The following is a 27,154-nucleotide window of genomic DNA, read 5'->3' as shown; positions in this document are numbered from 1 at the left end:
GAAAGAGGAAGATTAGATAGCTGCTGTCTCCACTGGTATCAGCATTCCATTGTAAAGTTACAGGCTTCAGCTCTTACAGTTATGAGTTGTCTCAGAAATTCAATTCTGGCAATCATCCACACTAGCTGAAATTTCTGAGTCTGCCATGAACCAGCACTAAGACCAAGACTGTCAATAGTTAAACACGTGAAGTTCTAAATACATAGATTTGTGGCTTTGATGCCCACCAGGTTATACATCCCCACCAATCAGTTTGCAAAATATGCTTCCAGGTGAAGAATTGTGAAATTAATTCCAGTTTATATCATTTAAAAGGGCTGAAGAAGAGCTAGAATACCACAAGGAAAAGAAAGAACAATTTGAGTTAGCAATCAAGAGAAATAATAATGCTCATATAATACGTCTCAGCAATAGTTTTCAAAGGTTTTTTTTACTACTTGATAAGTATTATTTTCTTTTAACTGATAAGGTAGAGATGACAATTGAAGAATACAGAAAAGGTTGGAAACATTAGGGTGGTTTGTGTCATGCACATCTAAATAATGTATACCATGAACAATGCGTGCCCCCGGCAGCTAGGAGAGCACAGTGGTGGTGGGGGGAGCATGGCAGCGGTAAGCGGGAGCTCCTGCAGCCGCCGCCAGCACTGTTGGCGGCGGGGGGGGGCGGGGCGGGGGGAACACGGCGGGGAGCGGCGACTGCCTGTAGGCACCACCGACAGTGTTGGTGGCACCTTTTTGTAGGATGTGCACCACCACGGTCAGGCGGTGTGCACCGCGTGCCCCCCTATGCATTGACCCTGATGTATACCTATACAATTTTTAAATAAAAGTGCACTTCAAAGAAACATTCTAGTAGAATTAAAGTTTCTAAGGAATTTAGATTTAATTCTGACATTCTGTAGTTATGCATATTATACAACTGTTGGATCTATAATTACCTATTATTCATTATTGTCTGCCTATTTTAATGTGTATCTGCATTTAATGGGACAGTCATTCTTTATCTCATGAACCTTAACATAGACACATTTGAACTTACATAGTATGCTCATCTGAAGTGTTGGGAGACTTACATATAGCTTGCTTTTGCTTAGTACACTTTTATATCCTAATACCACATTTACTTAAATCCAAGATGAAGTTTTCTTCCCCCTCCAAATAACATGAAAAAAGTGCCTCACCTTAGATTCAAGTACTAGCCCAGGGAAGGCAGCAGCTCAGTTCTGGCTTTAGCTCTGGGCTCAGAGCATTAATGCACATTTAGTTTACTTGTTTAAAGAAATACTAACTAAATGCACAGTAACTTGTGCTACTGTACAGTTTTTTTCTGACGCTTACTGTGCAGTAGCCTAACAACACTGCAGTAGCATATTAGCACAGTTTTTGACCAGCATGCTACTGTGCAGTATTATTAGGCTAGGGAGCAGTAAACATCTCATGTAGACATGCCCAGTGTGTTTCAAATTAAAGTGTATAGTATTAAGAATATGTCAAGGATCCAAAGTCTCAGAGTTTCAGCTACATTTTCATCATAGATAAAAATTTAAGTGCGTGTTTTAGAGCTACTCTGTGGGTTCATCTACGTGTACGCTGTACTGCAGAGTAGACTAATTAGCTCCGCAAAAAAGCATCACCATCTATATGCGCACCAGTATTAGCACCCAGTAAATGAATCAACTCTGCTATAAAATAGCACCCTCAGGGACAGTACTGTCTTGCAGCAGAGCAATTAACTTTGGTGAAACGCACGTATAATAAGTGACCATGAGTGTAAATTGCACCCAGTCAGCCTAGCCAGCCAGGGGCCAGACTCCTGCCTGCTGCCTAGCCACACAGTTCCGCAGGTTCTGCATCCTCATGCCCCAGCCAACCCCTCCACTGCACAATGCCACCAGCCAGAACCCATGGCTGACCCGCCATGTGCTCTGCCAGCCCAGGCCTGCTCTGTCCTGGCTCAAATTGCTGCTGTCCTGGGTACACATGGAGACGCTTTGCCTGGGAACAGCTTACTCCAGCTCCAACGGCTCCAGAGTTTATTGCTTTGCATTAATTGCTTGAATTAAGTGCAGCCTGTATGTACTATTAAAATACATTCTGCTAGAAGCCCCTGAGAGAAAACCTGTTGAGCTCTATGGGGAGAACTCAGAAGAGTATGTGACTATGTAACTTTTCATTCGCAGTTCTGTGACAAAACAAAGTGCCAAACAAGACTATGCTGACATTGTACTACATCCATCAGCCACTACTGTTTTATTTTTACCAGGCAATTGCCACACAGATGCAGCAAAAATGTTTCTTTGGTCTATGACTTCAGAATCATCTTAGGTTGCTCTACTCCTTGTATGATAAAAGTTGTGTTAATAGCTTCAGAGCAGCTACAGTAGTCTGGAAGTAAAATCATCTATTTCCAGTCCCATAACAACATCTGTCCCAAGACTCTTTGGCTTTGTACTAACTAGACAAAAATCCAATAGGACTTTCCAAGTATTTATTTTGAAAAGAGTGTAAAAAAATCCTTGATACTGTTAAACAGATTGACTTGATTTATGCAGAACATCAAAATATAATGAAATGCTAACTACAACTGTTCCTCTTTAAAGGAGTAGTACTGAAACGATTAGATCTTAATTGAAACCTAAATCAGACAAAACAATTTTTTGTATGCATCGACTCTCTTACATCATGTTCCTGTTTTCATGGCATGATCTCAAATCAAGATTCTCTAGCATAAGAGCTGTGTTTCATTTGCATTTTGATCCATAAATTCAGAAACAATAATAGGACGATGCACTTATAAGCTCTCCCACTGGATCCACAGGAGCCAGTAGGGTCATGCTACATCCTTCTCTCCAGTCAATCAGTCACCCCTTCTCCTCTTCCTCAAGCTGATCCTCAAGCAATCCTTAAAGGCATGTTTTCTGTCCCATGCTAACCCAAGCCAAGCTTCCTCAAGTTTAAGACTGTCAGAGAAGAAAAGGCATTAGGACAGTTATGTGTACCTGCTGCTTGAGTCTTGGTCTTCCTTTCCTAAAAGGTATATAGCTGCATATATGATACTAGAAGAGGTTGATTGGATTGTCTGCCTCAAACACATACAAATGTTTGAAAATAGCAATTTTTGTCCATAAACTTCTTGAAAGCTGCATTTAGCTATATCCCAATCTTTTTATAGTCGTGAAAGTGAATTATCCAGTACAACTAAGAGCCAAACCCACTGTAAGGTGCTACATTCTGAAGTTGGTGGGTGCAACAGGATTGCGTCAAAAAAAAGCAGCAACAAGCAGCGGAGGCGAGTTGTGCAATACCTCACAGATGAGCACTGTGCTCTCTATACTGGTTTTTGTGTAAGCTACTCTTCTATGACTGGTTATACAGTGACTAAAAGAACTAACACTAAGGAAAGACACCAGAGCCTCTATTTTAGCTCTAATTGTAGATGTTTATGATTTGCATGAATCTATTTGTTAAAATTAATGAGTGCATTTTAGCTGATAACAATAATGTCTGTGTATGTATACAGTCATAGATTAGTTCAATACAAATGAGCTAAGGAAGCAAAGATTGCTCCTAGGGGGTTCATCTACACGAGTTATTAAAGCAATGAAATAAACTCTGGCGCAGTTTATTCCAGAGTCAGCTCCTTCTGGGCACAGTGTCTGCATGTGTACCCGGGACTGCAGCACTTTGAGCCGGGACAGAGCAGCTCCGGGCTGGCAGGGGCCCCAGAAGTATATACAGAATATACATGCTGAATCCTCAGTTGTAAAAACAAATAATCAAATGCAAGGAAAAAAATGGTCCTAGAAATGTTTACATAAAACACTGCTAATGTGATATATATTTAAATATCTGAAATAATTGCTTTCTGTTACTTCAGTTATAACATCAACAAGTGCTTTGCAATCAGACAAATAGTAAAGCTAAAAGAATTCACTGAGCTACTGTCAGTGATAAGTGAAAAAAGAAAATCCTGGAAGTGAGAAAAATTCTGAGATTAAAATGGTAGAGAGAAAAAGGAAAGGAAAAGCTTGTCTGGCTTGTTAGAATGAAAATGAAAAACAGAACCAAAGGTATGGCATATAAAGTCAATAGAAAATTAAATCTTTCTTAGGTGAATAAAGGAACACTTTGCATTAAGTGTATTCTAGACTCAGCATTTAGGTCTTATGCACATTACACAGCAATTAATATCACCTGACTTAAGGCTCTACAGCAACACTCCTCCAGAAGAAGGAGGGAGATACTTTCTGCCAGGCTTCTCCTTTAATCTTTACTGTTATTTTATGAAGTATGTACTGTCAGTTAAAAATACTGCATGGAAAATTTTCTATTTCAGTAACTAGGAACTGGAAGCAGCCCAAGAAGATTTTGTTCATCCTATGCTTCTTAACAAACCACAAAAGTGGCCCTGGAAAATTTTTGAAACAATGGCAGATCATCAGTGAATCCAAGGGTAAACTTTAAGGCTAAGGACAGACATTACACATAAATTGGTTTAAATAATCAAAAACTGGTTTAAACCTTTAACAAAGCAGATGTTCTGTGCACATAAACCAGTTTGAAAATAGGTGAAACTGGTTTGGGATAAACCTGGCTGAATGTAGTATCAGACTTAACTGATTTGGGTCAAACCGGTTTATGCAATGTCTGTCCCAGACCCCTTCCTGGTTTAACTTAAACCAGAGTCCCTCAACATCCCAGATGCTTTGCAGCCCTAGGCAGGGCTTGCTGCTGCAGAGCAGGGCTGACCCAGCCTCTCTGCTCCCTAGCTGAAGCTCGGGCAGAGACTGCAGACACAGCAGCATCTGCCTGGCTTCCTCCTGCCCCTCTCCCCACTCACCACTCCATGCTCAAGCATGGATTCCTCCCTCCCCTCTCCCACAGCATGGACCATAGCCAGCATGTGGTATGCTAGTTAATGCTGAGAGGTGTCTGTGTAAGGCAGACAGGAGAGGGTCCACTTAGGGCTTTTTGGAGCTGATCAGCAGGTCAGCTGGTAATGTCCCTCCATTCCTTCCTTGGGAAAAGCTGTTTAAGAAGTACTTGAACTAATGAGAGAGGCTTTTGTTTTCTTGATAGGGTGCTAATAGGGTTATCAACTTCCTGCTGGCTCCCTCACTGGTCGGAAGCAGCGAGGGGGTTGGGGGGGACCCCTTCCTATTCAGAGCATCCTGCTGAGGCAAGGACATGCCCTCTCCTCAGCTTAGCACTATGGAAGGGAAGGAAGGGCTGCTCTAGCACCCCTGGCTTCTAGCCTGAGCCACTACAGGCATGTGCCTGCATTTCTTCAGTCCAAAGGGAATGTCCATATGGCTACAAACTGGTTCAGCCTAGGCAGCTTAGACTAACCTGCAAAGATTGGATCAATTCAGGCTCAGGCTTTTTGAATGTCTGTTCCTAGACTAACACACAAATGGTGAATTAACAAAATAGCCAGGAATGACTATTAAAGGGATACGTCCAAAATGCCAATTTTTATGTCAAACTTATTCAAGCTAACTAGATATCTTCAAGCTACAAAACTAGGTTGCAAGTTTCATAAGAGCAGGTTCTTGCACCTTGTGGAAAGGGAAGAAAGGCCCAATGCTTGCTAGGATCTGGGACTTGGGAGAGAGGAGATTTTTGCAATGGTGGACAAATAATTCAGTTTTAGAGCTGATCAGAAATTTTTCATTACACAATTTTCCACTGTAAAATGCTCTGTCATAGCCAAAACTTTCTGCAGAAATATCAATTTTAACCAAATGTTCATTGCATCTAGAATGGAATTCTGGTTGGGAGACAGAGAGAGAGAAATGTTTCCCATTATGACAACTGCCCAGGAAGTAAGAAACTGGTTCAAGAAGCTATTTTGCCTGATCTGGAATGGGGGTATCGAGATATCTAGACCCGCATCTGCTATATCCTGGGTTGTGCCCTCCCTCCCACCCACCCTCACCTCCTCTACTGAATACTCCATTATTTACACCAGAAGTAGGACATCCCCAAGAAGGGAGATTGAGAACCTACTAGTAAGAGAACTCCTTGGGATACTAGAAAAGCTCCTTGTTCTTCAGAACATGTTGGAGAATTTTAATTTAAGACATCTCAAAGGAGCATTTTCACTCCTAGGCTACTGACTATTCTGAGGTAGGTAGGTTTCTCTGTTCTTTCATGAAAAGTTTTGAGAGACCTCAGTTTCCTCCTACCGCATGAAGAAAACAAATATATAAACCTCAGTACTTCTTCATGAAACACAATTCTTGCTTTTCAGACACACTTATTCATTTTCTTAGTGTCCCAGTCTCCCTTTGTATAAATGGAATAATCACGGTTCCCTGCCCCAAAAAGATCTGTCAGAGTAAATACATTAGAGTTGAAAGACATTCAGATACTATAACAAGACAGATTTATATAAATATTTTAGTCTAATGTCTGGTGTTTTCTGAAATGTGTTTGTCTAGCAATATGGCTTGTCAAACATGGCTTGTAACCTAAAACTGTACCCTCTACTTCCAAATAGTTTTTAAAAGTCTAAATTATTTTCACTTAAGGTTTTTTACCTATTTAAAAGGGTTTTGGTTCTGGTTTTAGGAATGAAGTTTAACAGTCAAAATCAAATCTGGTATACAAATATGCCTACATCTGCCTTCCAGAGTGTTTCCACCCACTTATAGCAAGGCTGAACTGAGCCCAGTACTTATGGAGAATAAGAAAATAGTATGTGTTTTCATTACTAAAGCACTTGCATTTCAATTGCAACACATGATATTTGCTTGTATCAAAATGGGAAATGTGCATTCAGGAGGACCAGAGTGACTCAGTAAATATATAACACCTTCATGTATGCTGCAGCTCCAACTATATATCTAAATAAACTAAGTAAAGTAATGCAACTAATACACAACATGAAAGCACATGTGAATTTATTAAGAATTCTCTTTAAATTGCTAAATGAAATATTACACTAAATGAGTCTTCTAGATGTTTATATAAGATTAAATGCTCTCCTAGCCATTAAATATGAATATTTACTTTGGCAACATGTCACAGAGATAATTACAATAATTTATGAAGCACAAAGGACAGCATTGTTCCTGGTGTTAATACTGTTGGTGAAATCCCCAGAATAACTAGATAGCACTTGGATTCCACTAATTAACCCGTACACAACAAAAAATAAAACACTTTAATTTGCCTTTAACTTAATAGTAGCACCCCTTGACTACCCACATATATGTATAGGTACATGTCTAGGTCCATTTCAGTTGGTTTAAGAAAAGATATCAGATTTACCCAAAGAACCTTGTCTACCTAGGTACACATATACATTTGATGACATACAATGTATTCATACACACATGCACATACAGAGAGATACATATACAAAGAGTCCAAATTCAGTTGTTTAGCTTACTCATACCTTGCACCTATCAATCAAAAAAACTTTATAGCATAAACAATTTCTGTCAGTGGGAGCCAAAACATTTCTTTACCACCTTGGATACTGAGAATTCACACAGTACTACACATAAGATGCAAAAATGGAAGACAGGTACAGAAAAGTCTAGACATAAGGAAGAAAATTAAAAGTTGGATTCCATTAGTTAATTCACTGGTGTAAGTCAAAAAATAAAACACTTTAGTTGGCCTCTAACTCAATACATAGGGGCCAAATAGTTTACCTTATTCACAATTGAAGGAGAAAAAATATTTCACATGGAATATTGTTTGTTGGGTTCCTGAAGAAATTAAGATTTTCAAAAGTCTATTACAGAAAAAAATAGGAAAGAGCTGGGATACGTGAAGGAACCAAAAACAAAAAACTTTCCACCTTCTTCAAGTCATAATTCTGCTATTTAAAAAGTGAATAAAGTGGAAGCCTATAAACCAACTATAGTTCTGCACCTGACCCAGCTTTCCATCAAATTACTGGCAAAACCCTCAAGTAATAGAACAGCTCAGACTCAATGTCCCCAAAGTCTACTTCCCACGCTATCAAACAGATCAAGGAAAAAGTTAAAAACTCACTTACCCATCACACAACATTAATAAGTAAACATTTGAGGATAAATGCATTACTTCATAGTGGGGTTACAAATATCATCCCAAATGAGTACAAGTAAAGTCTTTACAATACCCCATTATGCTACACATATGTCCTAAAAGTTTTAACATCTTAATCAATATCCACCATTATGCAGCCAGTGGGCATGTCTACACGTTCATTAATGCACCGTAGTTACTGAGCATTTAGTTTAGAACTTGGATAACCAAGCACTAAATCAATGAGCACTAACTGGCGCTACCGCACAGTAGTGCCAGTGCATGGGCTTTTCAGCTAACTGCGCAATAGCCTAATACTACTGCGCAGTAGCATATTAGCATGGGTTTTGCCCTGTGTGCTACTGCACAGTGTTATTAAACTACTGCGCAGTTAGCATCTTGTGTAGATAAACCCAGAATGTCTTAGTTCTAGGAGTCCAAAATGCACAGAGCTCTAAGGGAGAGAAGAAAATATATATACCTAGAACAAAAAAATATTTGTTTAAATTATTCCACAGACAGGGGGTTGTTTTTTTTTTCCTAATCTTTAATCAAGAATATTATTTTATATCCCAACTATTTGAGAAGCCAGAAAGTCCTAGTTCCATAAATCTAAAATACAGGGAGCTCAAAAGAGAAAGAAAAATTATAGCTATTACATTTCAGAAACCTCTAAAAATAAGATCTATGGTAGATCTTCTATAAAATCATAATGTTGTGAATTTAAGGTTGGATAGTTCACTTTCTGGCAGCAGAAAAAACAGGAGAAAAAACCTGTTTTTTGCCATAAGTATAGAGGATTTGTCTGCTCTTCTATTGACACAAAGAAAATGCTTCTAGCCAACAGTTGAGAAGTTAGGAAAACTCAATCATAATACTGATCTAAGACCCATTCTTGCCTCCAGACTGATATAATTTTCAGAGGTATATTTAGGACAGGCAGAACAACTGCTGAAGGAATATGTATTCCATATTTTGGATGAAAGAAACATTTTTGAAGGATATTCCCAGAAAGAATAACCTTATTTGCTTTTCTAGACAGTGTGCATTACTTAGATCTTAAGAAGAATGACTCACTTAAGAACTCTAAGTTTACTGATAAAACTATTTTCCTATATCAGCAAGCTTTTTTCATCAAAATAACACTCTAGCTCAAATACAGAGAAATAGAGCCAAATGGCCATTGACAAGAACTACAGTTGGCTAAAAAGAATGGCTAAATGGTGACGACTTTTGCCAACATTTTGAAAAAAAATTAAATCTACCATCTCTAATGCTATAAGTATCTGCAAAATCATCCACAAAGGAAAGGCCTGGCCCCTTTGCTGCTACTTCCTGACACTTAAAAGAGGATTGAAAAGTGTCTCTCTGTTGTTTACATTAGAAATCTATGCTTGTCTACTCAATTTTTTTTCCTTCAAACATTTTAAAAGCAGCTAGAGAACTAGTTATGTGATATCAGCAGTACCCACAAAGTGAAACGGGAGATATTTAAGCCTTGATTTCATTTATAGCCACCCTTGCACTTCTTTTATCCTCAAATTGTGTGATTGCCAGTGTTTTGACAGAGCTAAAATGTTTCAAAGGATAGTCTGGATATACCATCCCCTGCCCCATCATATATTCTAATGAAGTTACATCTTACATTAGATGTGACCCTTAGCTGCTTAGAAGTTGGACAGTACTGTTACAGTAAAAAATACTTATACTTGTTCTTTCTGTGCTTGGCTTGTATTGATCTTCCAGTTCCCTTAACTCTTCATCCCCCCTACCACCCCCCCGAGCTCATCTAAGGGCTTGTGAGCCTTCAAACATTAAAACAACAGTGGCCTTGCCTTTCTTATGGAAGGGCTTATAAAACTAAAAGGATAGATGTTGGCTCAGTCATTAGGCACCAGGAAAAGATCAGAGCAAAGAGGAGGAACTGAAAACTGCTTTGAAATTTATTCTGTTTTCCTTCAAGGCAAGAATGTATAGGCAAAAGTCTATCTGTGTGTGGAGACTGATGGAGGACTGGAAGTTTAATATCCAAAATTACTGAGTGATAATAAACTCATTAAAGCAGACTAGCTTTTCTGGCCTTAGAGGCAGCCAGCACTACACTTACTCCCATTCTGACACATTTTTATTATTAAAAAGATTCACTTAGAATGGAAGAGCCTGAATGAATTAATCAGTATCATTGCTATTATAATGAATCATTAATAGTCCAATAAATGTTTTATTATGATGAATAATACATACAAAATGATGAGGTACTGAAAACAAAGTATTACTTTGAAATGTATGGAAGTCAATATATTTAATTAATAGTGACATTATAGAAGTTGGCAAGCTAAAAAAGTCCTACCTAATTTCTTTGTAGAAATCTTACCTTTCTGATGTCTTCTATGTATTTAGCATTTATTTTTTATAAACATGTATGTATTTAGTCATAACTATGCTATGTGTTTATATTGTATCCGAACAAACGCATTTATAAAAAGGAAAACAGATGCAACTTACTTAATCAAATGCTCATATGCTATAAACAGCAAGCCCAGATCTGCCCTCAGATGCGTCTCTATTTTAGGGAGAACTACCAACATGTATGAAAGTGTAAAATGGAAGCCGTTTTTTAGTGCTAACCATCATAGTAAATAATCTTTTAATTAAGGACATTCTATATTACACCATATCTTCTCGCATATCACATGCCCCAAAACAAGATGTGCTGTGTTGGAAAGGCAAAATGAAGAAAGAAAGGTTTTCCAGTCGTGGCTTAATGCTGACTTCAGGAGACCCTGACCCAGCCTGTAGTGGCTGTGTCTGAGAGATAGCACTATAGCGAACCCTGCCCTTTCCCTTCTGAAGGTTGACAGAGGGAGAAGCCTAGAAGCCACCTTGTAGTGATGTTGCAACATTTCTATTCCTCCAGGTTTCTACTTCAACAAAGTAAAATCAGTTTCCCTGCTTAAAATAATGCCCACCACCCTTCTATTTTAGAGACCTGATTTTTGGGAGAAAGACCTGTGCGGTATGTAAACAATATAGTAATAGCATCTTGCATACGCAAAATAAATACATGAATGTAATAGTTTAATAATAAATAAATCATAATTAATAATGTAATATTTAGCCTAGAATTGTACTATTTTGGAACATTAACTCAACTTAAAGCAACAATTATACCAAGGCAAAAACCCCAAAATCAAATCTTGCTCTTATCATTGATAGGATAAATATCCTCTGGTGTGGCCTTAAAGCCAGAGTAAACAAATGCATCTTTGCACTACACAACACCAAATTTGTGAACTGGCAAATAACAGAAAAGCACAGATGCCTGAAATGAGCTCCCTCTGCCAGATGGCAACCAGGGGAGCTCAAAAGAAAGTGCACTTCAGTAATCCAGCCTGCACATGACAAAAAAATGATTAAATGTTGCAAGAGATTAAAATGTGATGTTTGGGGATATTTGATTTGTCTATGCCCTTAGATAATTTGTTGACTAGATGTACAACGAGCAATTTTGTACCAACAAAAAAACCCAAAACTCATTAATGAAATTTAAAACACCACTGTATCAGACAGGTTGCTATACCTTAGAATTTGAAGTGGATTCCAGAAAACAGAGTCTGTTGCCAAATCCTTCTGCAGCAAGACACAGTTTCTGTTGTTCCTTGTGAACAGTTGCAGTGCACTGCAAAACCACTTCATCGTCCTACCAAACAACAAAGACAAAAATGGAACATGGTCAAGGTTTTGATCCAACAGGATTCTGGGAAGCATTTATAAAGTCATAGCTGAAATCATGCATAAATAGCAACAGAAGTTAAATGCCAGCATAGCTTTCATTCTCCGAAATGCAAATTAGGAAGATTCAACACCCGCTAATTACAATAATGTGCTTAGGTATATGCTTGTATTCATTTGTTGGTTGATTTTGTACACTGTTGAATCACGTGTCAGTGTTAATATATAAAACTGATCCAAAACAAAGATCCAGATGATTAGAGGCTCCAGTCTTCCCACAAATGTAATGAAAGAAAAGTTGCTACTGACTTTAAAAGAGTAGGTAGATCCACCAAAGGAATCTGCCTCCAAAGTGGATGGCTCCCTTTATCGGACTCAAGCCTCAGCAATGACATGGTATTGCAGTAATAATATCATGTTCTAGCAATATTGAAAGAACTATATTACAATCAAAATAATGTATATATAAACCTGAACACTTTGGTAAAACCAGATTTATGAAGCAAAATGAAAAGTGTCCTATAATAATTTAAATAGAGCTGATTATGAAAAGGTTAGGTTTATATCAGGCACATAAAATGTACCATAAGAAAAATATATGTTGTTGATGCCATCGGAAGCAAAAGCAGGTAAGAAACTACACAACAATGCTTTCAGAAGTTTAAAAAAACCTAAACAAACTAGATGCTTTACTTTAAACTCCACGCACTCCAGCACACGTTCAGAAGAGACAGCACTTTAGGACTGGGTGCTTTAGTGGGGCTTTTTTGCCACTTTTATCTAATAGCTGATTGAATCAGCTATTAAATAAAAATGCCCAAAAGCCCCACTGAAGCACCTTATCTATACAGACACTGTGGAGCCAGGTTGAACTAATGAGCTGTTTCCTCCAGTAAAGTGCAGTTTGGTTTTTTTAAATGTCTGCAAGCAGCCAAAGAAACCATAAAAAGAGTGCATCACAGCAGTTTTTAACTTCAAAAAAATGCTGTATATCTTATCTACATAGGGACACTAATTAAGTTAATCAAAATTCATAAGCGGTGTGAACTGAAAGGGGATTACACAAACAACAACATTAAAACCCTTCATAGACTGTCTTATTCAGAATGCATTCAGTTGAACTTGATTTACTTTAGGTGAGCAGGTAAAAGATCTAGTTTACTTTAGTGCTAAAGCTAAGCTAAATTAAGTAAACTTTATTTTAGTTATTAAACTTAACTGCATTAAAGCCCTTTTACTTCAGAATAGAAGGGTGCCCTCAGATGTTTAATGCAATTTAATATACTACTTAAAAAAGTTAATTCATATTAGCATAGGAGTAAACTTTAACAGGAGTAGAGTGGGGGAAAAAGAATGTTCTTATCTGCGATACTGATACATTCTGCTCACTGCTCAATCTTCCATTCATTGACAACTATCATACACACATCGTGCAACCAAGAAAATCTAGCCCCTTGGCATTAGTCTTTATGAATTCGAGATCCAGTTACTAACGCATTTTATGTGACAGCATGACACTGACAGAATTCAAAAACTTCCTCCACTATCTCCAAAAAAAAAAAAATCCAACAGATCACAAAATAACTTCACACATAAAACAGCTCAGACGTCAAATATCTAAAAGTTAGGACCTTTCTTCTCTGTACTCTACAATCGATATTTGTGAAAATGGGCCCCTTTCAGTACTTCAGAGCTGCTTTTTCTGTAAAGGCAACAATATATTCCAGTAAAACCTTCGTTTTATAAAAGATTAAAATAAAATTTTATTTTTAAGGTTTATTTGAGTTGGTATCAGACCAGAACCTGAAGACTTCCATTTCTCCCCTGAAAGAAATGCTAATCACAATTGCCAAGATGCTGCTATCAGTGCCCTCCCACTCTCTGTAACAATCTATGATCCTACCAATGGATGTCACAGAGCATGACATTACTGTGGCCCAAAAGAGGATATGATGGGAGGTCTATGTTCTTTTCCCAAGTCCACCACTGACTTATGGGCTCTCTCTGGCAGTCTCCTCTAGCTTGCTTTGTACACTGATTTGAGATAATATGGGATGTGTTATGTGTATGGTCATTGTAAATATTTGGCAAGGGGAGCAAACCTCAAAAAAGGTTTCAGCCTCAAAAAAGATAAAAAACCAAACAGAACACATCATTTCTAGAGTCCTTTTGCTTCAGTTTTCTCATACCTTCATTACTGCCATATGACCCATACGTATGTTTGGTGGGGAATGGATGGAGTTAGTTACATGACATAGTAAACTTTTACTATGTCAGGGAAGTAAACTTTTCCCTGCACACACAAGCAATATATTTGTTTTACAAATTTTCTCTGATTTTGCAGCCTTATAACATACAACACATATCCTACCATATTAACTTAGTAGCTCAAAAGTAAAACATAATAAGGTCCAAATCTTAATTAATCAGTTTCTAATACCCATCATCACTTGCACTCTCTAGGTTGCCAGGAAATTTTTGCTAAAGCTGAACTGTCAATGATAAATATGTTTTGCAACAGTTTGTCTTCATTTTTACATAGATATTCATTAATTTTCATTTAGGAGATGCTACACCATCCCAGCACTGCTGAGCCTTTCATTTTAATCAGCAAGGATGATTTGATAAAACACACAAATGGTAAAAAAAAAAAAAAAAAAAGGCAGTGTCTTTGTCAGAATAAATCAAAGTCAGATTTAGTTAATTATACTACCCAGTTCAGAGCAACTTCTTGTTCTTCTGCACTCACTCCGTTAGAGAATTCAACGGACCTTGTAACACACATTCTAGGCAGCTCAGGGAGCTCTTAACCCCTGGATTTTCCACATGTTAAGACGTGTATACTACTTTTAAGCACCTGGTATGTGTTTTCAAGTTATGCCACTCCAGGGCAGGTTTCTCTCTGATCCATGTTACTCAGCTTGTGTTCCATGAATGTGTGGCCACTCTCCACAAACAAGCTGCCTGAGTTTCAGTCTTCCAGCATCCCAGGAAGCACTGCCCCCTCTTCCCACCATCCTGTTCTGTGTGGACAACTTTCCACCCCCTGAACTCTACTGTCCAGGGGGTGGCACTAGAACCAAACCAACTCTCCATCCCCCTCCCTGCCTCTGGTGTGACCTGCCCAGGCAGCTCACAGGCGTAAAAACCAGTCTGGGAGGGAAGGCTAGGGGGCCACACTGGGGTCCCTGTGAGCTGGGGTTTCCCTCCCAGGGCAGGGACAGTGTCCCCATGAGCTAAGGTTACTCAATCCCAGTTTATTAAAACATGAGGCTTTAATTTAGTTCTTCTTTTTTACTTTTTTTTTTTTTTTTAACTTCTTTTTACTTTATCCCTTTGTGGCTTCAGTGGCTTACTTCTTTCATTTCACCAACTAGCCCATTAAACTCCCCCTTCCAGCCTCATGTTCCTGTCCCCACCAACCCATCTCTTCAACCACCCCCACTTAGAGCTTGGATAGGAGCCTGCTCGCCAGCCTTCTAGTGGAAACTGAGAGCTGTAGCTCCTAGTCAGGGCCCTGCTCACCAGGCTTCTAGTGGCAAGTCACAGCTCTGCAGGTCAGAGACATTCAGAGAACGTTTTTAGCCCAAACATGCAACGGCTCCAAAAGTGAGCCAACAATAACACCGATCAACATTTGAGAAGCTTAAAGTGTAATGAGTAACAAAGCCTAACATTCTGCATTTGTTCATGTTTAAAGGAATCATACAAATCTGCACCTCCCCTGCAATGTAGACCTGGATTAAGGAAAGTAATTGTATTGTATTTCTACAGACTTTTAAACATTATCTAAGTATGGCAACAATGCCTATCTGCAGATTACGAACTGCTCTCTGATTAATATGTTCCTATGCCAATAATGCTAAAATACACCCACCCCTCCTTTATGGTGGTACTTATGAAGTCACCTGCAAAAAGGCCTTTACCTTACAATTTGCTCTCATGTAAGGAAAGCTTCTGTATGCTTTATCCTTACTATTCAATGGGCGCACACATTTTTTTTTTTATATTCTTAAATCTTTAATTAGGAAATTTCCCGAGCTCATTCTTTACCCTCTATTACTTTCTGAGCACTTTTACAACCTATCTGTTATGTATATGAAATTTTGTGTCATCAGCATTTTATCTGTCAGTCACCTGTCAGATTAAAACTGGTAAAAGCACCTTATGTCTCAGATGACTATAATTGTATCCTTCAAAAGTTAAGCAATCATGTCTTATTAGATATTCCTTCTCCTAATCACATCTATGTTACCCTCCTGATTTGCCACTTCAAAGTCCTCTGGTGCAGGCTGTAATAGCTGACAAGAACACTTGAATGAATAACTATAAGAATTCCAGCATCCCAAATGTTTTCTGGCCAATGGTCCAGAGTCATCAAATACCATCTTTCTCCATTAGCCCTCTATCCTCTAGGAAAGAAACTGCCCCCAGGTTAAAATTCTTCTCTCCTGTCAGAATCTCATAATCGAGATCAGCTAAGCAGAGCTGAGGCAAGAATTGTGTCCTTCATTTGAACTCCTGGACTTTGCTTCACTTGTTTTAGATTGAGAACTAGGCTGATCGCTGCTGCTTTTCCATAACAAGTGTTGCTTAGCAATGCCCTTCAAAAGTAAAAAGGTCAAGATTAAGTGTTTTTTAACAAATATAAATGTTTACTTTTTTATAAGAACAAGATAAAAAGAAAGCTGCAAATATCTATGATTCAGTGAAGCCAAATACAAATAGACATTTATTTAAAAATTGAAAATTGTCCCTTACTGGAATCTTAATCAGTTTTGAAACAGTTAGGGCCAAACTCCTCAACAAAGTACACATGGGGAAAATGTTCATAGATGTTAAATATCTATCTAGGTTTTTTTGGTCACAGCTATTATACTAGCTTAATATTGTGTGTGTGCAGAAAACAGCAGCGTGCATATATCACATTTCACAAAATAAGCATTAACATACCTTTCATAGGACTACAATCTCATGAGAAAATAGAATCCACTTCTATAACAAATGACTGAAATACCTATTCTGTTTTTCCAGAGATGACATCCAAACCTCCAGCAAGTTGAAAGGCAGTTTAAAAACACCAGGAAAGGCCTTGAAGAAGACATGAGAGAAGCAGCAGACACACCCAACCTCAGATAATATTCTTATGGACATTTTTTTCTCTTATTCTTGTTTTACTTGTACAACCACCATTTTGTACACAGCTGCCACCCTAGAAAAGTCTACCCATTTCCTGCAGAGATGGAAACCTAGAAAAAATACTATTTTTATTACAGTGCTTGACCACAGCTAAGCCATAGGCTTTGCGATTGTTGCCACATCAAAGACTATTGCTTTCTTATGTCTTTTTCCTTATTTTTGGTATAGGGGAAAGAGGATGCCAAGGGAATGAGTGCAAGTAAGGTGGTTACATCCTTCGTAGCAAGCTGAAGTACAGCTCATTATCAGATCTGAAGGGCAAGCACTAAGGTAAGGCCTGGTTTCAAACATAATTTTACATACCCCAAGCACAGGTAAATCATATTGGAGAAGCTGCCCATTTATTTAACAGATTTACATGGTTGTCCCTTATCACTGTAACGTGAGAGCATACCAACCATTAATCTGATGAAGCAGTCTGACAAAGTAGGTTTGCTGCCAACAACCGCTAATAGCTCTCTGAACTAGTTAGTCTCTAAAATACCATCTTGTCATACCTTCTGCCTGGGTGATTAGAGACTAACATGTCTTAGCACCTCTACCAATGGTTCATATATTCACTCGCACAACACTTCTGAGGAGGACAGAAGTTTTGTTACTTCTATTTTACATATATGGGGAAAACTGAGGCAAAACAGGATAAATTAGTTATGGCCGCAGGCTTCTCTGTGAACTACAGGAATTAAACTGAGGTGTCCAGTATGCCACAACTTAACCATATAACAACCCTCTTCCCAAAACTTATTAATGAAGTTGCATGCCCCGTAAAAAGCAATATGGGATCAATCTATATTGGTGTCATATTATCTTAGTCTAATGAGCATGGTTCAATTGTGAGTAATTTATTAAGCTAGACTAGACCTTGAATGTTTGCCAAGTTTCAATCAATACATAAAATGATAATGTCTCTTCCCACCAAAGATGTTCTACTTTGTAATACTCTGATTAACAGCACTCTTTGGTCTTCCAGTAACTTCTTGAATTCTAGAATAATTTCTGATTTTACAGTGCCTTAATTAAAATAAACATGTGCTTCTCGATATGCATTGCTTTGAAAAAAACCCACTATGATGTTGTATTTACCACAAAGTCATTTTATTTGTTTTTAAACTCTCAAACCCAATAAAGTAATTTTCTGTAGTGCAAATAGCAACAGGTAATAGGATCTTAATGTGAAATTTCTCTCTTCATTACAGCCTACTTAATTATTTCCATCAAATATTTATAGTTGGCAGAACTACTAAGATAACTGAACGATTCAGGAGAGAAAAGACAGTCACTGCTAGAAAGTAGTCTAAAAACAAAATATTGCTGGTTACTTATCAGATGACATGGCTAACTATATAACCACAGCCACACACTGGAAGGCCAGATTGATGAGAGGGGAGCATGGGATTGCTGTAAATAACAGAGTATTAAAGCATCCAGTCAGCACTGGCCTTTAATAAGTCTTTCCTTCATCTGCAGTCCTCAGAAAGATTTAACTGTGTGCGCCAATGTAATCTCTCCCGATTACATCAAATGTGTACAATTAATTCAAGTAAAGTGTGGCTGATCACTCGCATATAGATGTTGGCATGTGATCCTTTATCATCAGGGCATTGACTAGCTATCTTCTTCCATGAGCAGCATTTCTATTATTGTTCAGTTTTAAGTCACAGCTGAGCATGAATGATTTCTTTAAAATAATCATAGTATCTGTCTTTGGCCCTTTAAGGCCCTGAACATTGACTCTCTATGCGAGTAGTCAGACTTGACTAATCCTTACCCTCTGCAGTATGTCACTTCTATTAAAAGGATTACAGCTGGCTGACTGAATTCCCACAGGTCATTGCTCAATGGGCTCACTCGGTAGACATACAAATTCCAACCCCACTATTTCTTTCAGGCATGGATGGAGCTGTGGTGTGGAGACCAGCACAACTGCACTGTGCACATTGCTACGTATTGAATTTTGAACATTCGATACATTCTTTTTGCATTACACTTTCCCCTTTTCTTTCTCACCATTTAGAAGTTCTGCCATTCCTCTCATAGCTCCTAGATATGACAAAGGTTACTAGACACATGACAGATACTTATCAGCTGTGTTGATCTGTACTTATACAAACACATTGTCAGTCACTGATCCATCTAGGTATGTTGCATACTTCATAATAAATAACAACATGCCCTACATATTGCCTTTCACCCATATATTTGCATGCATTACATATATCAAATAATTAAGTCTCATGACAACCCAATGAGGTAGGGAAGGAACATTTAGTGAACACTTCTCTGATAGCTAAAATGCCCACACTGAAGAGGAACACAGTAACCCAGTGCAGGACAAGAAATGAGGGTTATCATATGCAATGGAGAGCACAAGTGGTAATGCATAGATCCACATCAAATCCATAGCACAATGTCCCTTGTGGGCAACCTGAGGCAGTAGGTCAGCAGGGAGTCAGGAAGAACAGCAATGCTGATCAACTCGGTAGCAATATTTCCCCCCACATTCTGGTGCTTATTGGATTTCCACCATCCCAGTGCAGCTGGACTTACCATGTGAGAGACCAAAGGATCACAATACTAAGTAATATTTATGCAGAACAGCTAAAGTTGCTACTTAAGAAAACTTTCTCAATAAGCAAGCTCAAGCAAGCTCCAGATGCCATCACCAACAGGTGGATGTAAATTAGTTAAAATAGCACTCAAAAAGGTGTTTTTATTCATGATAATTGCTGCTAAACCAGAAGGATAGCTCAATTGAGATCCCACAGACTTCTGTCCTGGACCTGATTCTTATAGTATTTTAATTAAGGATTTGAAGGACTGAACACAGAGTTCACTTTTAAACTGTATAGATGATGCCAACCTCAGAGGGGCACAAGTATTTTGAAGGTCAAAATCAAAACTCAAAATCAGCTTGACACATTGGAGAGAGGGCCTGAAATCAAGTGTAAAGCACTGTACTTGAGAGGGAAATCATATGCATAAGATCAAAATGAGAAATATCTAGCTAGGCAACAATATAGCAGAGTATATCCGGGAGTAACAGTGGATCTCAAATTGCAAATTTGCAATTTAATCACAAACTGAGGGAACAGTATGATGCAAACTAAGTTTCTTATGTTGGAATGTATTAACTGGATATTGTTAGAGCTTATTCAGCACTGGTGAGATCTCAGCTGTGATACCTTTTGAAATAACCACTTTTGAACACTACAGGCACTGACAGATTGGGGGGGGGAGGGGGGGGGGGGGGCACTTTACTGGTAGTAGCAGTGTGTTACTTTGACCTGGCTCTGCAGCATTTGTATAGATCAGGTGCTTCAGCAGGGCTTTTTGGCACTTTTATCTAAAATGGATTCAATCAGCTATTAAATAAAAGTACCAAAAAAGCCCCACTAAAGCACCTGACCTATACAGATGATGGGAAAGCCAGGTCCAACTAATGCAATTCCTCTTCTGGGCATGTGCTGGGCTCAGCGGTGGAGAGTGCAGAGTTTAAAGTAAAGCACTGTTTTTATTTTTTTCCCTACGTCTGCAAGCAGCCTATTAGGGCTGTTTGAAATGGTGCCGTTTCATTTCAACGTCCGTTTCACTGTTTCGAAGGGACAGTGTTTCATTTCATCATTTTGTTTCGTTTCAAGGCACTGCTCCATTTCGTTTCATCAAAACTGTTCCGCTGTTTCAACGTTTCAACGTTTTGCCCGTAGGCTATAATGGGGAATCATGAAAATGCCTAAAACTTTGTCATTTATTGCCTGATTCAGATGAAAATTGCAGGGATAGTAGCCCCTTCTGAGGGCGTGAAGTTTGCCAAGTTTCAAGGAGATAGATGCAGAGGTTTCTGGGAAACTGCACCTTAAACTGTTCAAAGCAAAACAAGCAGCGGCAGCCTCCTGTCATCTGGCATGCAGATCCAGCACCCCCAGGAGGATTCGGGCAGTGCTGGGAGGGTAGGATGAGCTCCATGGGGCTGGCGGAGCTGGTCAGAGTGCAGCACCGGTGGCAGGAAGCAGGGGAGAGCCAGGGCTGCACTCAACCTTCTGCCACCAGGCTGAACTCCATGGGGATGGTGGAGCCACTTGGAGCACAGCACTTGCTCTCCCCTGCCTTCCGCCACCGGGCTGCTTTGAAACTTGAAATGTTTCAAAATGCCCTCATTTCATTTTCAAGCTGTTTTGAAGCTTTTTGTTTTGTTTTGATTTTGCTGTTTTGAGCTCAAAATGCATCGAAACAGCTTTGAAACAAAACACTTGGCAAAATTTTGCATAGCCCTACAGCCTGCAGGTTATAACAAAATTTAGACAACTTTGGAAAAGTCCAGAGGAGAGTAACAAGAATGATGAGACGTTTAGAAAGCATGGCACCCCCAGCATCCCAGCATGCTCTCTGGGCTGGGCAGGGCTCTCTGGTCCACAGCAGGGATGGCCCCTCCCCTCTGCTCCTTGCTAGAGCTCCAGACACTGTGGGCTGCTTCCCCCTCCCATTCACCACTCCCTGCTAAGCAGGAATTCCCCCCTCCTTCTGCCTTGCTGAGGAGGTGTCTGTGTATTAGCTAGTAGACCACATGCTGGCTACGGTCATGCTGAATCAACAGGCAGAATGAACAAGTAGCTGGTAATGTCCCTCTGTTGTTTTCTTAATTGGGAGATAAACACTTACCAATTCCCTGCTGGGAAAATTATAGCGTCCTGCAGGATCCTGGCCACATCCCCCTCAGCTCCATGCTGTGGAAGGAAGGGAGGGCTGCTCTAGCACCCCCCAGCTTCTAGCCTGAGCCACTGCAGGAATATGTCTGCATTTCTGGGATGTCTGTCCAGTTACAAAACTGATTTAGCCTAGTCAGGTTTTACTAACCTGCAAAGATTGAATGAATTCAGGCTCAGGCTTTTTGAATGTCTGTCCCTAGCCATAAATAATTGGGTGTCTTTGGTCTGAGAAAACAGAAGGCAGATAAGAATATATTAAGTTTCTCAGTACACAAAAAGGTTGTTATAAAACAGGGGTGCTCAATCCCCAGCTCGCTGAGCCATAGCATCTGGCCCACAGGGCTCTCCACAGGAGGGGAGGGAAGCAGTGGCAATTAACACTGCCACCACCTTTCCCCACACCAAATTTCAAAAACTCACATGGCCAGATTGGCCAAGGATGTTGCTATGGGGATGTATCAGGGCCCAGCTGCTGTTATGTGATCAGACTGGGGCCCAGCCAGGCAATTGCCATGCTGCCAAATCAGGCTCTGGCTGCATGCGTCCCACATACCAGATTGGGCTCCCACTGCACAACAGGATCCGGCCCTAGCCATGCCTGCTCCACATGCCAGATTGGGCCCACTGGCCAGAATACACACACACACACACCTTTATTTTTCTGGGGGTCTGGCACCATCCCCCTCCTTCTACCACATGCTGGGATAGGCTCTGAGCACCCGGCAAAAATATATAATTTTTTTTATATAGTGTGGATATTAGGAAAATCGTTAACCACCAGGGAAGTAAAACATGAATAGGCTATGTAGGGAAGCTGTGGAATCTCGCTCCTTGGAGTTTTTATTAAGAAACAGAAGGCAGGGGATATTTGTACCTTTTAGACTAACTATATCAAAGATGTATTAACATGAATTTTCATGAGCCCGAGCTCACTTCATGAGATACTGATGAAATGAGCTTGTGCTATAGATCTCTGATTTAGTTAGCCTACAAGATGCAAATCTACCCTGCCTCCTGCCTGACTTAAACATTTGCTAGCTATGGACCACATATACTTGATACCACCTCAGTGCAAGGAGTTGAGCTAAACCATCTCCTGACATCCCTTCCCATCCCATAATTCTTTGTTAAACAATAATTTATGGGCCAAATTCTCCTCTCAGCTGCATCCATAATAAATCTGAAACAACTTGCAGGATAAACTAATCCAGCACAACTCCGGATATGGACAAACATACATTTTATCCATATTAAAAGGGGAGGGGGAGCTGTTGCTCAGGAGCACACAGCAACTGTTATGATCGAATTGGGGGGCTGGACTAGATAAGGGGGCTGGACTCAATGATTTTCCGAGGTCCCTTCCAGCCCTAATGTCTATGAAATCTATGAATTATGTCTTCATGATTCTTTAGTGATACAAGTGAATTAAATCACCCTAGCTTTGCCCCTGCATGAAGCAGGGTTAAGCTGGAGCAGCTCTGCTTCACTTGCTTCTCTACAGAATCATGTATTGTAGCAGCTTGTATCCGTCTCTGCCCTCAGGAAAGAACTGGGCTTTTTGTTGTCTTTCAATTTGACTCTCTGCATTACAGAAAATGAGGATATTAAAAATATTTTTGTATTGCAGTGCAATGGAGGTGTGCTGTATCTTCTCACATGATGCTGCAATGTATTCTGATATGGTTTCCATTTTCCTTTACTGATAAATCAGTGCACAAAGCCAAAAATCAGTGCAGTGTTTGCTAAGGATAACACAGCAAATTCCTATTATTTGTCTACCCATTTCTTCTGATGTTATGCAAATAAGCAGACAATACTAGTAAGTAAAGTGGGAAGAAATAAAAAGTAATGAAAAAAACAGACCAGAAACAGGTAACAAGTGGCATTGTATTTCAAGTGGCTCCACACATTGTTTTACGTCAGCTCTTAAGAATCATTGGCAAATAAATCCAGTTACAGCAACTACTGTTCAATCACATCTTACACTCCAATGTATCCTTACACTTCACTGCCTGTGCGAGAATAAGGAAAAGAAAATCGCACACAACCAATTAATGCCACAGAAGAAACAATTTAATATGGCCAATACCAGCAATTTATGAAGGAAACATGCTACGTATTACTCAAAAAGTGCTTATTTATTAAAATAGTGGTGCTCAAATCCTGGCCCATGGGCCAAATTCAGCCTGCAGCACTGTACCATCCAGCTTGCAGGGCTCCCCACTGATCTGGAAATTTGGGACAGAAAAGCGCTGGCATCTCTTCCCTGCCTAATTCCAGATCCATGGGAACCCTGGGCTGTGTGTGCTGCATGAGGCCCCCAATCCCAAAGCTCAGGACTGGAGGGGGTAGTGCCAGGCCCTTGGACCTAATCCTGGTGCACAGGGATGGGAAGGGGTGGTGCCAGGCCTTGGAGCACAATCCCAGTGCATGGAGGCAGGAGGGAGTAGTGTCAGGCATCTAGGGCCTAATCCTGGTGCACTGGAGGTGGGAGGAGGTAGTGCTGGGTGCCCAGAGCCCAATCCTGGCATGTGGCAGTGGGAGGCAGTGGTGCCAGGCCCCCAGCAAATGTTAATTGATTAGATTGGAAATTCAAAAGATGACATAGTTCAAATGCACTACAGTATTACATTCATACCAAGCCAAACAAATATTAAATTATTATATATATCAAAACATAAGTAACCAAAATATGAATATCTTCTATGCAAAGAAAGAGAATCTACTGTAATATCTTTTCTTATTGTGGATGCAATTAATTGGAGTTTGACATTGATATTAACAATACTAGGATTTCACTTTTAAAATCTAATTTAGGTGATTTGGGAATGTCCACCACCATGGTATTTATACAAAAATGCTTTATCATACACTAGACAGACTGACAGACTCTTAATACCTATAATTTATTTTAAAAGGTTTGCAATCCATTCAAATTAGAACTTTTTCCCACAAAGGAACACAGTAGTAAACAAAGAAATGTATTAAGAATTAGATCTTTGTTTCAGTCTGGCTTCTACTGTAGCTCTTGACAAAACAGTTGAATTTCGTACTTGCTAATTATGACAGAAGTGTGATCTCTCAGCTAACTGGCATTCAATCGGCCACTAACTGCAATATTTTTATATAGTGCTCAGTAGGAAATTTCCTAGAACATTTATTTATAAAAAAACTGTCAGAACCATCATGTTGTGCATAAGTATTAGCATATGCTTCTACATGGTGTAATAAGCCTGTGAGTGAAGATGGAGGAAAGGCAGCAATGCCTTTAAGGCTAGGGACAGACATTACACACAAACCAGTTTAAGTGATCAGAAACTGGTTTAAACCTGTAACAGAACAGATGTTCAGTGCACATTAACCGGTTTGAAAATGGCTGAACAATGAGGCACAGAAGGCAAGGCAAGAGAGGTTGTTAGGGTACCAGAGAAGGAAGTTACCAAGGCAAGCCACCAGGGCATGAAATCATGGCCAAGGAGACTGTAGGCCTGCTACAGTGGTGCTGTTACTGGTTTCCCCTCCTCTTCTATTCCACCTCTCTGTTAGAGTCATTTTCTATACCTTGTCTTAGACTACATGAGATACAACATGAGAATGCTGTTTTTCAAGGGAAAAAAAGTTTAAATTTCTGTTTTCTTGTTTGAAACCATCTTTAATTCACTTTGTTCAGATTTGCTGTGGAGCAAATTGTTTATTATTTATTATTTATTATTTCCCCAGCTGTAAAATGGAAATGATAATAAATACCTTCAAATAGCTCTTTAAAAACTGACAAATAGATGTACCTAGTTTTTTTACAACTAAATTATATTAAAAATCAGTTTTTATTACAAATTGGGTGGCCATATAGATTTACACAAAATTGATTTCTGTAGCTAGCATCCATCAACAGAACATTTAAGGAAAGACTCATCTCTGTAAGACAATTTGCTGTGGACAAAACTGCTTGATTCAGACGTACCATGCTCTCAAGTTAAAGCAACTGAATGCTAATCTAAGTGCTAATATATCTGTGTTGCCAATTATGTACCACAACTTTCCATACTAAAAAAGTCAGTTTTCTTAAAACCCATATCCCTAATTAAGAAAAAGTTTGATATTAATATAGGTAAAATGTGGAGAAAGAACAAAGCTAAATGTTTTGAGCTTATTATTAGCACAAGCAGTAATAAAGTGAATATGGGAGATGTACAAAATATTTAGATGCCGTCCTGAGATGCTTCCAACCATAATTTTACATGATTCTATGATATGCTTTTAAAAAAAATTCTTTTTTCTAGAAAATGAACATCCACATGGCTTCTTACACCAAAGTAATTACTTCACAAAAATTATTCCAGAGTACCTATTTTGGCAACATTTCTAGCTATAGACAAACTCTAAGTAACACCTTAAGATGGTAAGATGGCTGAAAAACACTGATGAAACAACATTATTTTTTCTCTACTCACCTTTTCATTACAGCTGGAAATAGCAACCAAAAACACCCTTTAAAACAGAATCTTCTCTCACCCCCTCCCTTCCACTCCATGCTCAGTGCCATGTTCCACATCTCCCTCCATTCCCACCCCCCGCCCACCCGCTGCTGCCACTATCCCCAGATAATCTGGAAATAGGAGAAGGGGAGAGGACACAGAGTCACTTCTTCCCCACTCCAGCTGGTCTGCATGTAGAGTCAGGCTCAGCTAGAGATAGAAGCAACAGCAGGTGTGTTCACTTACACTGCAGCTGCTCCTGGCCTAGCAGGAACACAGGGAAGACCAAGCAAGGAGGAGGGATCCACCTGCTGCCACTGTCCCTGGCTGAGCCCTGGTCTGCATGGAGCCTGGCTGCCATGTGGAAGGAGAAAGATGCTCTCAAAGAAGAGAGGGAGGCAGAATGCAATAATGGAGTGCCCTGGACCTTCAATCCACTCCCCACAAGCCGCTGCCCCCAGGACAGCCAGAGACAATGGCAGTGATGGGCAGGGAGGGAAGGGAGGTGTCACTGAGCATAGAAAGGAAGGGATAGGGGAATTTCAACTTGCTTCAGGGACTTTTTTTTAAAAGTCTCCTGCTGCCATTCCTACAGTGTGGTTGACTGAAAGGGTGGTACGTTCACACTTCCCCCTATCTGGATCCGCCGCTAGAAATACCAACATATTGAAGGGGAAAAACACATCTAAAGAGTGTGACAGAGTGGAATATGTCTGTATCAAATTATACATTTTGTTTAATTGTATAATTAAGGGGGGGAAGGGGAGGGATATGTGGGAGGGAGAGATTGGGGCTGGGACAAGCTGCCCAGCCGGGGCAGAGGGTGGTGCATTACTCAGGGAGGCGGGGTGTAGGATGTGGAGGCTTTACTCTGCTGCCACTTGCCCAGTCAGGGCAGGTGGGGGCGGGATGTGGGTGCAGCTCACTCCAGTGGGCAAGTGGCGGCAGAGCATAGCCCCTGCTCCTAATGCTGCTGCGCCCGCATTCCATGCCCTTCCCCCCCCCCACCGGCTGGCAA

The 27,154-nt window shown here is 39.7% G+C and overlaps 1 protein-coding gene across 16 annotated transcripts in view; it reads right to left on the bottom strand.

The window, feature by feature from the left end:
* The window catches only part of RYR2 (ryanodine receptor 2), an 847,904-nt gene that overhangs the window by 625,086 nt on the left and 195,664 nt on the right, over window positions 1-27,154 (bottom strand). For all 16 annotated transcript variants that reach the window (XR_003095960.1, XM_025213656.1, XM_025213760.1 and 13 more), the window contains exon 2: window positions 11,608-11,727. Coding sequence is in view for 15 of the 16 variants with exons in the window: in XM_025213656.1 (XP_025069441.1) it covers window positions 11,608-11,727 (120 nt within the window). In the remaining variant the exon portion in view is untranslated. The remainder of the gene's footprint in view (window positions 1-11,607; window positions 11,728-27,154) is intronic.

The sequence above is a fragment of the Alligator sinensis genome, unplaced genomic scaffold (genome assembly GCF_000455745.1).
Source record: "Alligator sinensis unplaced genomic scaffold, ASM45574v1 scaffold93_2, whole genome shotgun sequence".
Taxonomy (NCBI): Eukaryota; Metazoa; Chordata; order Crocodylia; family Alligatoridae; genus Alligator; species Alligator sinensis.
This window is presented reverse-complemented; position numbering and strand designations above follow the sequence as displayed.